This window comes from Engraulis encrasicolus, chromosome 10 (genome assembly GCF_034702125.1).
Source record: "Engraulis encrasicolus isolate BLACKSEA-1 chromosome 10, IST_EnEncr_1.0, whole genome shotgun sequence".
In the NCBI taxonomy this organism is placed as follows: domain Eukaryota; kingdom Metazoa; phylum Chordata; class Actinopteri; order Clupeiformes; family Engraulidae; genus Engraulis; species Engraulis encrasicolus.
Genome location: NC_085866.1, coordinates 40,710,645 through 40,726,123, shown reverse-complemented (window position 1 = coordinate 40,726,123; position 15,479 = coordinate 40,710,645). Strand labels below are relative to the sequence as shown.

The window sequence follows — 15,479 nt, the reverse complement described above, 5'->3', positions numbered from 1 at the left end:
TTGAGCCTGCCTAGTAGTGCATTATAATATCTAATTTATACAAACATGATCATGGTTGATTATCAATAGTTTTTTTTTTCTTCATCGAATCTGTGCAGGGCAAAAAAAACAGTGTGTGTGTGTGGGGAGGGGGGGGTACTTCAATGAAATGAATAGGATGAGGCGTTTGTATTTTATTCATACATACATTTTATTTGCCTACATTATACAGAACGTGTGTGTGTGTGTGCGTGCGTGCGTGCGTGCGTGCGTGTGTGTGTGTGTGTGTTTCATAATGTCAATCATACAACAATATGTATTGTCTGTGACTGATATGGAACAGTATAGCTCATGAAAATAACAGACATCAAAATTATTTTCTGTCTTTTCTGTCTGCTACATTGTAAACAAGAAGAAGCCTGGGTAGGCGGTGGGCCAGAAATCCTATCTTGCAAGTTCGTCGGAGTGATCAGGTGGCAACTTGGTTTTTGCTCATATATATCCATCAGAGTGCATAAATCAATATTCTAAGTGTTGCCATCGTCAAAAGTTGCACATTCATATGAAAAACAAAGGTTGAAATAGCGATTTTTGGTAATGTAGGAATGCAATTAAAATTGACCTCTTCAACAAGAAAAGTGTCACCAAATAAATTTGAAGTGATCCACAAGAGCAAAACTTCACATATAAGTGTGTATTATGCCTATCAATATTTCTTTATGGGTGTAATGGCAGTCAGGCATAGCGCCACCATGTGGTAGGTAATTGAACTGCTTGAAATGCACTGCAGTTACTGTTAATTCCATATAGGAAAAAGTGGTGAAGTTGATTTGTAGATTCTATTAAACATGGTCTATGAGTGAAATGGCAGTCAAGCATAGCGCCACCATTTGGTAGGCGATTGAACTGCTTGAAATGCACTGCAGCTACTGTTAATTCCATATAGGAAAAAGTGGTGAAGTTGATGTGTAGATTCTATTAAACATGGCCTACTTTGTGAATGGTTTGTTGATGTCTTGTAAAATAAGGAAATTGTATGGTGAGAAACGTACCACAGGTAAACCGTTAATTGTTAATTCAACATTCATTGCCTGACATGAATTATAATTAGCAGATCATGGCTGATTGTAATTATGAACACAAAACACATAATCACAACTTAGTTACTGTCTTTTGCCTTTGCATGACTCTTTCACTCAAGACTGATAGACACAATGTAGAATACAGTAGGCCTAATTGCCAAAGGTTTTCACAAAATTGAAAAAGACAAAATTTTCATCATTTTAAGTAAGACTTTATTATTAGTTGTATAGTATTATTATTATTTATAATTATGATAATTATGCAAATATAAAAATATAAATCCAAGGTGGTCACAATTTTTCAACATGGCCACCCTCTCCACTTGTAAAAAAGGCCTGGAATAGTTAACTTAATGATGCAAGCATGCAATTTGGCACAAAATGCTCATCAGAATCCACTCTTTGAAAAAAGGGTGCTGGCCTCAGGGAATTCCAAGATGGCCACCTTCCACCAATGACTCCTTAGCCTATATTAACTGATTTGCAGTACAATTATTTTAAGAAAAAAAAATCTGTTTGATCACTATCCTATCATACAGTCTGACCAAAAAGATCTGCTATATTTGCACGATGGCATTTTTAAGTAAGTGAGAAGTGTAGTCCTATAACAAAATCTCGAAAAGAACTGTGTAAGGCTGGACAGTGGACAAATAAGACATGTAGCATTTACACCCGTCTGAGCCATTCTCTACTCTCTGTAATGGGAGACCCAATTACCCAGAACACTTTCAATTAGTTTCCTATCCCCAGTCAGCTGGATTTTCTAACTAGTCTTGGCCTTATCAGCAGATATATTCCAAAAAACTTTGAACAGCCTCATTTCCCATCCTGGAGTGTACATGACTACTCATTGGTGCTTTGATGCATTGGTGGCTTTTAAATTCCACTGAGGAAATTGGCAAAGGTGTTGTTATCCAAGTTGACAAGTTGGGGGAACCCACAGTTATTTTCTTGTTAACTACACAGCATTTACAGTCCTTCTATTTTGGCCAAGTTGTACTGTAGGTAAGGACATTGGAATGATTGGCATGATGCTGTGCTGCTGAAACACGAGACCCTACATCTCCGATAGAATTGATTGTGTTTGATATCTTTGACCAAGTCAACTTTGATGATGTTGAGATTTTCCTGAGTACGTTGGGAGCTGTATATCTTTTGACGTCTGCATCAGACTTGGTACAACCAAAACTCTCTCTGAATGAGATAGGCCTACATGGTCCTAGGAGGAAGCCAATAGCCACATCTTTTCCCATGCCAAATTATGGTAAGGCAGATCGCCGAACCACGTCTGTGTAATAATAAAAGAAAGTTAATGCATGGTGTGACCTTTTCTTACTTTTCCCTGCCAAATTATACCAATGGCAATTTTCTCCACTCAAGTCTGGATGTGCAACATTTAAGGCTGATGTGTGGCCAAACCCAGAGCCTTCAATTCATTGTCATCCACAAACTTTACAACACAATTGAACAAGAGAAGGGCTAATACATGCTGTTCTGCCATGCTTTTACATGCTGTGACATGGTCACAACCTTCAAAACCAATGATAAAGGAAAGTAGTGGAATGAGCGATTCAGCACTGCAGATTGTATGAGTGATGCGAGCCATTAAGTATTTTGCAGAAAGGCCATGTGAAGACATCCCTCCAACAGCAGCAGCACCGATACAACACACTACATAATATGCAACAACACACTACATAATGTGCAACAAATCAAGCCTGTGGGTTTTGAAGCATATGCCAACCAGAAACTCAAAGAAATGAAATCCAACTGACGGGAGAAGATTGGCAAAGAATGAACAGGGCAGCCATTGCAAAGAGTAGTAAATGTTTGCTAAGTGCGGCAGGTGCACATGCCTCAGGCTTGGTCTTATATGCACAGTCTAGTGAAGCTGCAAATGTGAAGTACAGTTTTGCTTAATCCTTTTACTTCAGTCCTGTCAAGATTTTGACATTATATTGTGCAGTTTTAGTATTTGTGAATCGTGTTTTTGAATAAGAAATCACAGCTCCTTTTCAGACTGTATCATGTATGTGTATTGTTCTTCAGTAATTTGTTGATTTCATTGAAGTAATTGCATGTTAGTTAGCATTAGTAATTGTTGGTGGAGAGGATAGCCTCTCGAAACGTGTCAAACATCTTGGATTTTCTTGTGAACAATGTTGTTGTTTCAAAGAGTATATTCTAATGAACAAGGGTGCTAAATTGCATGCCAACATTTCATTATGTGAACAGTTCTTGGTCTTCTAAGGCGGGTGGCCATCTTGAAAAATGGTGGCCACTTTGGATTCTTTTGGTGGCCATCACACTTTTTAAAAGGGTGTATTGTATAAACATTTGTGCCAAACTCCATGTTTGCATCACTAAGTGAACGATTCTTTGCCTTATTTATAAGTGGAGAGGGTGGCCATATTGAAAACGGTGGCCATCTGGATTTTATCAATGGACAATGCTCTTCTTTTAAAAGTGGATTGTAGATAACATTTGCAGTATTTCATGCTGTCATAATTAAAGCTATTCGTGACCTCTTTATAAGTGCAGAGGGTGGCCATCTTAAAATATGGCCGCCAGCTTGGATTTTCTGCGCGGCCAAGGGCATTTTTTTAACCCTCCTGTTATCCTTGGGGTCTATTTGACCCCATTCAATGTTTAACACCTGAAAAATACATGAAGTACATATTTCTCCTGCCTCATCTTTGATGACTTTTCCTAAATAGATGGGATAAATGTGAAGAAAGTGAAATTTCCACAAAAATGTTTTTCCTAAGTCCTGTACACATTTTGGTTACATCCGTGTTCCTTGGGGTCAATTTGACCCCAATGCTTTCAAGTGTATAAAACATAAATGGAACATCCATATTTTGCAAATAAATGTTAAAATCTGTTTAGATAATGTGAAATACATGAAAATAAGCTATTCAGCCATGCTTCTTCTGAACATTTTGCTTTTGTTTGGGCCTTGATAAATAAAAATACTAATGATATGGGGGAGGCCTAAAACTATTTCACGGCAACATTTTGGACAGTGGTGGCTACTACAGCTTTGACATTTTGACAAATCCACCAACTGAACATTGTTGTACCTATAGCACCATCATGGCACCCCCACAGCAACCCCCCCCCCCCCAACCCTGTACCATGAGGGCTAGCCTAATTTTGGACCCTCCCACTACACACACACTAGCATAAGATGGGTCACATATAGTCAGCATTGCTGTGCATGCTGTTCTGTGCCCAGCATATATAATTATAAGTGATGGTATATTTGAAGAGAAGCTTTATGATTGTGATCTAAAGACTGAAATGTACTGTTCTGATGGTGACAAGCCGTTGTACTTCTTTAGATGGATACGATCTCAAGGTTGGTTGCTATGTTGAGAGATATAATGGTGCAGGTCTTCTCCTCTATTCAGTATGTTGTTCCACATTGACATGGTGGTCTGCAGCATTGGTTATAAACTGGTGCTACCTGACATAGAGAAGGCAGGACCTTCCAGGAACAGCAACCGCTGTAACTTTTGTGAAGGACATACACATTGACGTCCATATCAAGTTCTCCAGTGGGCATCAATAGTGAATAGAAGTAAACATAGAATACAAGTTGCTAGCCCTGTTCCTTCAAACCTTACCCCACTACCATGAGCATGAAATGTGTCTACAAGGAGCACATGCAAACATTTTCTTCCTCATATGCACACTAATTCAAGCGCAGAAATAATGATAACAATGATTTTCTATGATGTTCCCAAAACTCATTTGGTTGGCAATGTATCCATGTTCTTACCTAACTATTATACTTGTGTTATAAATACACATTCAAACATTCAAAGATTCAAGAATGTTGGACTTAAAAAACCCTCTGAATGTTTGGGAATATGTATATTTATTTTAGGGTGAAATTGACCCATATGGTAGTAGACAGATACTATCCTTGATAATCAAATTTGTTTTTCAAATGTTATAAGTAATAGAAATACATATTTAGGGAGTATATGGAGCCACTAAAATTTCAATAATATGTGTCCATCTGTTTTTAGAACAATTAATGACATTTTATTGCCATTTTCTCAAAATTTCGCCTAGTCATGGATTAAGTTTTTTGGTGTGTGGGCTATGTGTGGGGGTGCTAGGATATATTTAAAGGACTTTTTATGTCACCAACAGATCCATAATACATATATGAGAGATAAATATGTGCCAAAGTGTTGTTTTCTACTGATTTTGTAGACATTTAAGTGGTTGGGGTCAAATTGACCCCAAGGATCACGGATGTTTCAAAATTTGAGGGTAACAGGAGGGTTAAAGAGTGCACACTAATGAATATTTGTGCCAAATCTATACGTGCACTTTTCTGTGCACTTACCGGTATATAAATAAGGTAAAAATCCAAGTAGCGCCCCCTGTGGTGGCCAAGGGAGCAGGTTTATGCCCTGGCAACAGACAGATTTGGATTCAGCACCCCCAAATTGACAAAGTACACATATTTTTAAGTTGCTACTAAGAGGTCACAACAAAACTCATTTTCCAGATGACCTATGATTTCTGGTCCGCAGCCTATGTGTCATATTTTGGTATTTTCTTCCATCTTGAGTCTAGATTGTAATGTATATGTATGTTGTTCGATAATTCAACCAATTAACTGTCATGTTAAGAGAAAAACATGGCTTGAAGTAAAGAAACGGTACAAAACCAGCATTTTAAGTCAGTTTGAACTAGCCCCCTGCACCAGCCCCCCCATACCCACCCCCCCCCCACCACCCACCACATACACACACACACACACCAAGTCTTCGGTTTCATGGAAAATGTTGTTACAAAGCAATCTGTAAAATGTTATAACTGAACAGCAAAAAAACTTTTAAACTCTGTTTCTACCCATAAATAAGCAAAAATGAATATAGCGCCCCTTGTGGTGGCCAAACGTGCAGGCTGACGCCGTGGCAACAGGCAGATTTGGATTCAGCACCCCCAAATTGATCAAGAAAACATGTTTTTAAGTTGCCACTAAACGGACACAACGAAACTCATTTTCTAGATGAGCTATGATTCTTGGCCCGCTGCCTATGGGTAGGCCTGCAGTGTTTTCACTTTCTCTCAGAATGCAGTAAATACTTCAGTCTCTTCTGCCCCCTTGTGGTGAAAATGTGTCAATGACCTGAGTATGAAAGACCACCATGGAAACAGAGTTTCTATGGATATGACCGGCTGTGATGGAAAGCACTAGCTGAGAGTGAGTTCATTTAATCAAGGCTTTTTAATCAAGTCCCACTTCTTGTTTAACATAGCCAACTTAGTACACTGCATGTGTTTTAATGGCTACTGTTTTATTAAACATCCTCCTTTCACTTAATCCTCTTGAACACTTGCTTGCAAACTTCACCCTCGCAGTACAGCTCCTGGGGGGGGGGGGGGGGGGGGGGGGGGGGGGACAAAGAAGTATAATATACAATGTTAAATGTTTCATTTTAATAATGCAAACAAGACTGATCTAAAATACTGTGTGCCTACCAGATGTAATTTATCGTCCTCCACCCATTGGGCCCAGCCACGATTCTTCTTCTCTCCCACCTGAGTGCAAACCAGTTTGTTTCCTTGCCACGTCACCACCGACTGCAGAACATATTTTATCAGGACAAAGCAAAAAACAGATCAAACGTTCTGTTAACAAATTAAATGTATTTAAAGCATTTTGTATGCCCAAAACACAACCACAACAACAACAACAACAACAACAGGAAAACCTCTTTTAGCCAAAATGCGCTATCTACTAAAGGCAGTGCATTATGGAACTCTATTCCACTACATATAAGGGAATGTCCCTCTTTAGCCTCCTTTAAAATGGAGATTAAAAAGTGGCTTCGAGCCCAACAAACATGTTCACACTGATAGTCTGAACCTCTACACAGCATGCACACACACACACACGCTCGCACGCGCACACACGCACGCGCACACGCACGCGCACACGCACGCGCACACGCACACGCACACGCACACGCACACGCACACACACACACACACACACACACACACACACACACACACACACACACACACACACACAGGCCTAATACATAGCCCTATCTTGGGACCATTTTCTTTTTTCTCTCTCTTCTTATTGACATGCTTTTTGCGTCTGTATTGTGTTTCATTTATTTTGTTACTAACAGTCTGTTTTGGTTTTAGATGTTTGGGATTTTAATTTATAATGCTTGTCAACATCTAGCCTGCCTATTTTGGACACCAGATGGAGATTAGCCTTTGGGCTACAATCTGGCACATTTATATATATGTGCATGTATGTATATGTTCATTAATGTGCAATGTCCTGAAGAAATAAATAAATGAAATGAAATGAAATGAACAACAACAGCAACAACAACAACAACAACAACAACAACAACAAAAGTCCCATGGAAATTCAGTTCCACCTTGCAGTGTCTGTTATCCATGCCTTTGGTGTATTCCTTGAATTCCTCATCTAACTTGAAGGAGACAATATAATTCCTGAAGACGCTGAGGGTTTTGACAGTGTAGGTGTCACCCGCCTGCTCTATGACTTTCTTCTGACGGAGCATTGCAGCAGCTTTACGCACAGCAAGGCTGAGTTCTGCAAAGAAGAAAAATGGGAGAACTTCACAAGTGGATCTCTCATTTATCATTTTTATGACAAACAAAAGAATTAGAAGTGTGTATGTTTGTAGATGAGAATTGATTTCGATAGCTTTTCATGAGAGTAGTAGGCCCACATTTTGCCAGATTTATCTAAAATGATTGTTATGCTGCTGAGCCTTGCTTTTTCACTGGATTCTTTAAAATAGGGAAGTCAAACTCAGGCCCAGGGACCAAATCTGGCCCCTTTGTGTGGCCTGCGAGATCATTTCAAATGTATATTACATTTGGCCCCCATGTAGAGCATACCATTAATATAGTAACATGCGTAAAACACGAAATATGGTGTGCCACAAGAATATGAGTGGGCCCAGGTCAGTGTAACAACTCAAACACATACTAATACAACAGAATGTGTACATTTGAACTATCTTATGATGGGAATTGAGTGTGAAATTTCCTTTGAGCATTGTGTATGCATGCAAAAAAAAAGTATTTTTAAAAATAAATATTGCGTTTGGCCCGCGACTACACCATAGATTTTGATTTTGCCCCACTACAAATGTTTGAATATATTGAGTTTGGCATCCCTGCTTAAGAATGTGTATAGTCCTCACATGTGCAATATGCTTTACAGAAAACAGCATATTTTTAGATCAGTTATTTATTGAGTTGTTAAAAAAAATACACGATTAAGAATTTGCATCATCCACTTGTCTATTCTATAGCGTTAACTCCAAAAACAATGTTATATTTAAATGTATTATTATTACAATATTAATCCATTACAAAGGGAAAGGAAGAGCTACAACTAGGCCTGAATTAGGTCTACTTACCAAGTGCCTTCATAAATCCTTCAAAGTTGACATTGCTGATCATGTCCCAAGACCCGAAAATATTGTTGTCAGGCATTGCTACAAGTAGTGAACACGTTTAGAGACGACCACTTGCGTTGCTGTACTGAGCAGAGTGGGTTCCCCTGTAGCACACATTCTTTGGAAGATCCTGCGCAAGCTTTAGGTGGATTACCACCACGCCACGCCGATCTAATGGTCATCCTCATCCTCTCCAACTCTGGAAAGCTCCCACGTCGTCAAACATGTTGGGCACAACGTCCATTTCATGTTTTGTTGCACAGGCCAGGCCATGGCAAGATGCTATTTGAAGAAGAAGAAGAAGAAGAAGAAGAAGAAGAAGAAGAAGAAGAAGAAGAAGAAGAAGAAGAAGAAGAAGAAGAAGAAGAAGAAGAAGAAGAAGAAGAAGAAGAAGAAGAAGGACAACAACAACAACAACAACAACAACAACAACAAGATGATGATGATTTATGATGATGATGATGATGATGATGATGATGATGATGATGATGATGATGATGATGATTATGAAGAAGGAGGAGGAGTAGGAGGGGGAGGAAGAGGAGGACAATGAAGAGAATGAAAAGACAAAGAACTGAATAATATCAACAGAAAGAGACACCATCATGGGTTGATGAAATGAAACACCTAATGCCCCTTTTGGTCAGAGGAAACATTGCTGGCTTTTAAGTGATGCTCTGTCTCTCTCTCCCTATTGATCAGATTTCAGATTTAGACTGCTAAATCCTAATAATGCATTTGTAGCAAAATTCAACTCTATTCATCTGACTTGATCTCTGCATGATTCATCAAAATATCACAGTTATCAGAACACTGTTTGCCATTGATATTGCCTTTGGTCTTTATAAGTCATAATTTGAGAACATACAGAGCAATATATTTTATTGTCACTGCATGTGGACCCTTTTCCCAGTAGGTCAGTAGGTAATGAGGTCTTAATGTAAGGTCAACTGTGAGGTCATATTTGTGGTACAACAATACGTATAGCATAAAAGGCAGGGATAACAAATTTAGGCCAGGGGTCCAAATCTGACCCGTGGTGTAATTTCATTTGGCACGCAAGATCATTTACATTACAGTTGACCCACACACAATCAATATACTATACAGTAAAATGACTTGAACACAAATTTTGATGTGTCACATAACAGGCATAAGAGAGGGTACAGGCCAGTGTAACATCTCACACACTCAGAATATGTGCAGGTACATCGAACAGCCATATTTGATGGGAATGAGTTCAACCTTCAGCATTAAATGTGTGCATGCAGAATTTTAGTATTTTTAAAATAAATATTGAGCTCGGCCTGCAACGTCATCCCCTGCTGTGGCCCACTGTGAATTTCAATTTGACACTCCTGATATAAGGTGTTCAGGTTTTGGAGGGATAGACTACCTATTACCAAACATTGGGATGAAGGTCATGTTTTGCACCAGTCAGCTTTGGGCTCGAAATATCAGCTGCATCTAATGGATTTGTCTCAGGGTTGGACATTGATTTGCAAGTACTGGTAGCAATGAGCTGGACGGTATGCTGAAATTAGCCACACCATCACAGGCAGCTGGACTTGTGGATATGAGTTTGTCTTGGTACAACACATTATGCATGCTGTTGCCTATAGTGAGATGCACACCATTATAGCCAGTGAGTTGGTCTTAATACTAGACAACAGGGAAGCCAACAGGGAGGTGAAGGGGTCAGTTGTCCCGGGCCCAGGGATGAGGCAAGATGCAGAATTGAGTCCTCATTATATTGTACTCTGTGGGGGGGCCTATCAGAGGACTTTGTTCCAGACCAGGCTGAAGCTGTCAGCAGCCATAGACAGTTTAATTCCCAAATACCGGTACTATGGAAATGATGACAGTGAGACAGACATGTGCTCCACTGCCCTCATTAGGGTGGAGTTGCCCTTGAGCAAGACGTGTAACTTAAGGGGGACTGTTCCCTGTCCCTAATTTTACTTTAAGACACTAGGTAAGGCTCTCAGCTAACTGCAATGGAGAGTAATTCCAAATCTTTCATAACCACCCATGAGTAATCCCACCTAATGCTGCCACATGCGTCTTATAAGCATCCAATGGTAACGATGGGATTCACATATGTTATGCTACAAAGGCCAATGAGAAATAAGCCGTAGACTAAAACAATCTCTGATCAGGAGGAATTAGGCTCCCTTTGAACTGAGGTTCTTTAGGGAACATTTTTGAACAATTTATTGTGGTCCACCAAGTAAACAGGTCAACAGCAATTCAGTTGATGTTGTGTAGCAAAAATGCAGTAGGCCTACTCATACGATTATAACAAGGAACTCTTGCCTATACTTGTCCATTCTTGCCTATACTTGCCTTGCTTATTCAGATAGACTATTTACACTGTTCCTGGCAAAGTTAAATCATGGACTGTGACAAATAAATGAATTAAAAAGAATGATAGGCTACTCAGAAAACTTTATTTTCTTCACAGGACATTAAAACAAAGTGTTGTAGGCTATGCCTGTGCTTCTCAAATTACAACTCAAACATTAGGCACATTACAACAAACTCAAAGCATATCAATCAAAGCAAAGCAAAGCAAAGCAAAGATACAGAATATTTAAACTCACTGCAAATAATTTCCCTTGTGACTGACATGAGGCTATTCAGCCATCACCTGAATATCCAGTTTTGTGCAAAAGATGACTGTGGTATCCTTCCCTCTCCTCTCACTGTTCTGCCGTCATTTAGTAATTCAAGAGAATTCCTGAGAGGATTATAAAAGCTGATTGTACATATTTAGTACCAAGGCTGGACTAGGACCAAAAAGAGGGCCTGTTTTGCAGGTCCCCCTCTAAGACGGTGATTACGCGAATGCGGATATTTTCAAATGCGGATTAAATCCGTTTACGCTTAAACGCTTAAAATGTGAATAAAAATAAAAACTCCATTGTGACATGTGCATTTTAGCCTGTAAATCGGATATAAAAAACCAACGATATTTTGTTTGACTAAAACTCTGTTTACTTGTAAACAAGAAGCCAAAACGAATGTGTTTTAAAAATGTCCAGATATAAATAGCTTTTAAATAGTGGAACATTCATGTGAAGCAGAAAAAACAAAAACCCAAAACAGCCCCCTGAGGACCATCGTGTCCTGTATGCCAGATGACCAGTCCAGACCTGTTCAGTAACACTGTCTTTAAGTTCAGGAAAAAGATGACACTGATCTATGAGGATTCCTTCTGTTTAGGATTAATTCTTTTAAAAACTTGCTTGCAGACCTGGCCCTCACAGTACACCTCCTGGAAAAGACAGATATGGGAGATATTTAAAGGTTTGCATTTAATTTCTCTAATGTAGCCTAATATGGCAACGTTTCAGCAAGACTTACCATATATAAATGTTCACCTTCAATCCAGTGGGACCAGCCACGGTTCTTCTTCTCTCCTACTTGAGTACAAACTAGCTTGTTCCCTTGCCATGTCACCACCGTCTGTAGGACACAGACATTATGAGTGATGTATAGTATTTTATAACAGCCTCAGATGGGCCCATTGCTTGGCCTAGTCACTCTTTTCTGGGGAAAAACTCAACTACATCATAATAACAACATTCCTATGAGATTACTGAAGGTTGTAAGTACCACTAATTGTAACAGAGGTTGTAACAGAGGCTCTGCACAAAGGGATTAAGGTTCTCTTTACAGTAGATGTGTGGTATGTGTTAAAATGAATTGTAAATAAAAGGGCTGTGCAGAACCAGAAGGTGGAAAAGTCATTCCCACCGTAACGTGTCTGTTGTCGATGCCTCTGGTGTACTCCTCAAACTCCTCGTCTAGTGTAAAGGACACAATGTAGCTCCTGAAGGTACTGAGGGTCTTGACAATGATGGTATCTCCCACCTTTTCTATCACCTTCTTCTGATGCAGCAAGGCAGCTGCTTTACGTACGACATAGCTTAGATCTGCCAAAAAAAAAACCCCAAAGAAACAAAACATAAATCACACAATCCTAGTTTTATGATAGTCTGATTGAGTATGGACTGAATTCATTGTGTGTTTTTTTGTCATAATTTTCAGAAACAAACTGCAACTCGAACAACCAAACTTGAGGCAGCATAATTGTTAGAATCACCTAAAAAAACTGAAGATATGACATTAACATAATAATTACAAACCCCAAAGAATAATCAGCACAAGGCAATTCACTAGTGGAAATGCATAAGCACCTAATATACAAATAATAAATTGTTGATTGTGTTTTTAAGTCAACCACATAACACAGAAGAATACACTGATTTCCCAAACAACTGATTCCTGTTCCTGTTTCAAACAAAGAACTGCAAGTACAATATACTCACTTAATGCCTTCATGAACCCATCAAAGTTGACATTACTAATCATGTCCCAAGACCCAAAAATTCTGTTGTCTGGCATTGTTATTAATAGTAGTGTGTACTAGTCTAATAGAGGAGACCACCTCACTTGAACACTTGAGAATTTGTTGCTCAGTTGCTTACACCAAGACCTTTTATATTCTTAGCCAGCATGTGAGTGCTGCTTTAGGTGGATTACAATTACAACTGCCTTTGGCTCGTGACTCTCTAAATCTCTTGCTTTTTTGTGATAGTTTGTTTTCATGGGCAGGCCGTGAACTGAAAGGATGGAGCAAGAGACCATTGTGTCAAAGCTGGCCAATACTTTCTTTTAGGTGATATTTTTAGAATCAAATGCTCTCAGAAAAGTCTGTGCCAAACTTGCTTCGTTCTTACTTGCTCATGCTTTTGAAATTTCATCACCTGAACTGAACTTGGACGTTTTCCACTTGAACATTTTCCACTGTGTTTAACTGTACTTACTTCTTTTCTCATACTTTTTTTTGTCTGTATCTGTAAAAACATCACAGCCTTGCTGCATCAGGAGACACAACAGGCAGGGCCGTAACGAGACTTTTTCAAATACTGAGGTCAAATACTATGCGCTGTACTGCATACTGTACATTTCTTCAATCAAACTCTTGAGTTAGTTTTCGCACTCACTGTTACAAGACGTCCAAATATTCTGATAATAGTCTATAGATGGAATATTTCAACTAATGATTTCAAAAATTTGGGCTGTGTTTGAGGTAAGTAAATGGGAATAGGGGGTGGCGTATGCAAACTGAATTTACCATTGTTGATCCTAGATCGATGTTCATCATAAATAAATTTTACTGAAAATTTTTTGGAAAAAATACAGAGGACATGACCTCTGTGTCCTCTATGGTAGTTACGGCCATGACAACAGGTCTTGTTATGGCCTCGGCTTGTCCGGTATGGAGAAGACTACGCCAAAGACCTGGGCATCACATTCGACTACCTCTGGGACGTCAAGAGTCGTAAAACTCAGCATTTAACCCTCTCCTCTCTGTTCAGCCCAAGAGTTGCACAGTGAGGATGAGGTGTACAGACACATTTTGACTCATAACAAAAAAAAAATATATTTTTCATTTCTTATACAGGTATATATAGAATAGTATATTACTGTATATAATATATGTTAGTGCTGCCTACGTGTAATCTCTCTTAGAAACCTCCCAATCAAATGAGACTAAATAACTGTGGTCTTGTTCAGACTTCAGAAAGACTTGGAGTATTAATACGTAGGCCTATGTGATGGCAGGTCTCCACTGTTCTATGTGCAGGACCGGCAGCACCCACTAACACTAGGCAGGACAGTAGACTATACTGCCAAAGGCAAAAGGCAGTAACTATATACTTTGTAAAAAGTGTGGTTAGACTGAAAATGGTCTTCATTAGAATTTCCTTTATCTTGTGACTTTATGGTCCAACTGTGTTTCGTTTTACAGATATTGCTTTGTCAAATCTGCAGTAACTACAATATCCAACCTTGGCATTTTTCTCAGTCTCAATGATGACGTAGTGGTACTGTAACTGCACTTAGCCTTGGTAGGGCTGTATAACATGCCACTTGAGTTGTTGTAGGGAACAGAATCTAATGCCAAGTCGCAGCACAACAAGGCCTTTTATAGCCTACATGCTAAGCCTGCATGCGAGTAGTGCGTCAGGTGGATTACAATCATCATGGCTGACATCACATCCACCACATCACCTCTGAAACTTCCCGCCAGATAGAAAATATCAAAAAGTCATATTAAATTCTCAAAGGTCCCTGCAATTTACAATGTTATTTTCACAAAACTTTGCAGAGAGGATATTCAGACCACACCTCACAAAAACAAATATTATGATAGCATTTAATGTTTTAACAGTTGATGAATAGGCGATTGTTTGGAAATGGAAGAGCTGAAATCCACAACAGACTAGAGATACAATATAATTATTATTTTTGATGGCCATTAACAGGCTTTCTATGCACCATAAGATTCATTAATCTCTTCTGATATGTCTTATGCCGCATTATTAAAAGGGGCAGTAATGCCATCCTCTCAGTGTTAAGCAGATGTAAGTGTAGCTCATGGCAAAGAAACTTAAAGGGACACTGTGCAGGAAATGGTCAAAAAAGGTACTGCACTATGCTGCTCATTGAAACTGGGCTGCCTATTGCCAAATTTGATCTTTACATGAAAGTTATTAAGTAGTAATTAAGTAATTAACAAATATTTTCTAGTATGGTCCAAGGAGAGGCATTTTTGCAGCTAAAAATGGCTATTTTTGGAAATTCAAAATGGCGGACCATGGAGAAGATCCCCCTTTTCATGTATCTAAAGTGCAAATTTTCCAGTCATAATGAATACTTAAAATTTGACGGTGGTGTTAAGTATTCATGAAAAAGGTAACATTAGTGAATGGGCAGCATGAATTCTGGAAACAACTAAAAATCTCACACAGTGTCCCTTTAAGAATAAATCATGTATACTGTATATGATATACGATTGCCTTCTTAGTATGTCAGCATTCATAGACTGGTGAAATCCCCTATCAGACTATACGAAAAC

The 15,479-nt window shown here is 39.0% G+C and overlaps 2 protein-coding genes across 2 annotated transcripts; both read right to left on the bottom strand.

Annotated features, from left to right (window-relative positions):
• Window positions 1-6,382: 6,382 nt before the first annotated feature.
• Window positions 6,383-8,673, bottom strand: LOC134457093 (retinoid-binding protein 7-like). The gene is made up of 4 exons (XM_063208879.1): window positions 8,510-8,673; window positions 7,493-7,671; window positions 6,570-6,671; window positions 6,383-6,457 (listed from the first exon to the last, which is right to left on the bottom strand). The coding sequence occupies exons 1-4, from the start codon at window positions 8,583-8,585 to the stop codon at window positions 6,404-6,406; spliced, it is 411 nt and encodes a 136-aa protein (XP_063064949.1). The 5' UTR covers window positions 8,586-8,673; the 3' UTR covers window positions 6,383-6,403.
• Window positions 8,674-10,878: 2,205 nt separating this feature from the next.
• LOC134457095 (retinoid-binding protein 7-like) lies at window positions 10,879-15,384 on the bottom strand. The gene is made up of 3 exons (XM_063208880.1): window positions 12,308-15,384; window positions 11,915-12,016; window positions 10,879-11,825 (listed from the first exon to the last, which is right to left on the bottom strand). Exons 1-3 carry the CDS (start codon window positions 12,518-12,520, stop codon window positions 11,751-11,753), a joined length of 390 nt encoding a protein of 129 aa, XP_063064950.1. The 5' UTR covers window positions 12,521-15,384; the 3' UTR covers window positions 10,879-11,750.
• Between the last annotated feature and the right edge of the window lie 95 nt (window positions 15,385-15,479).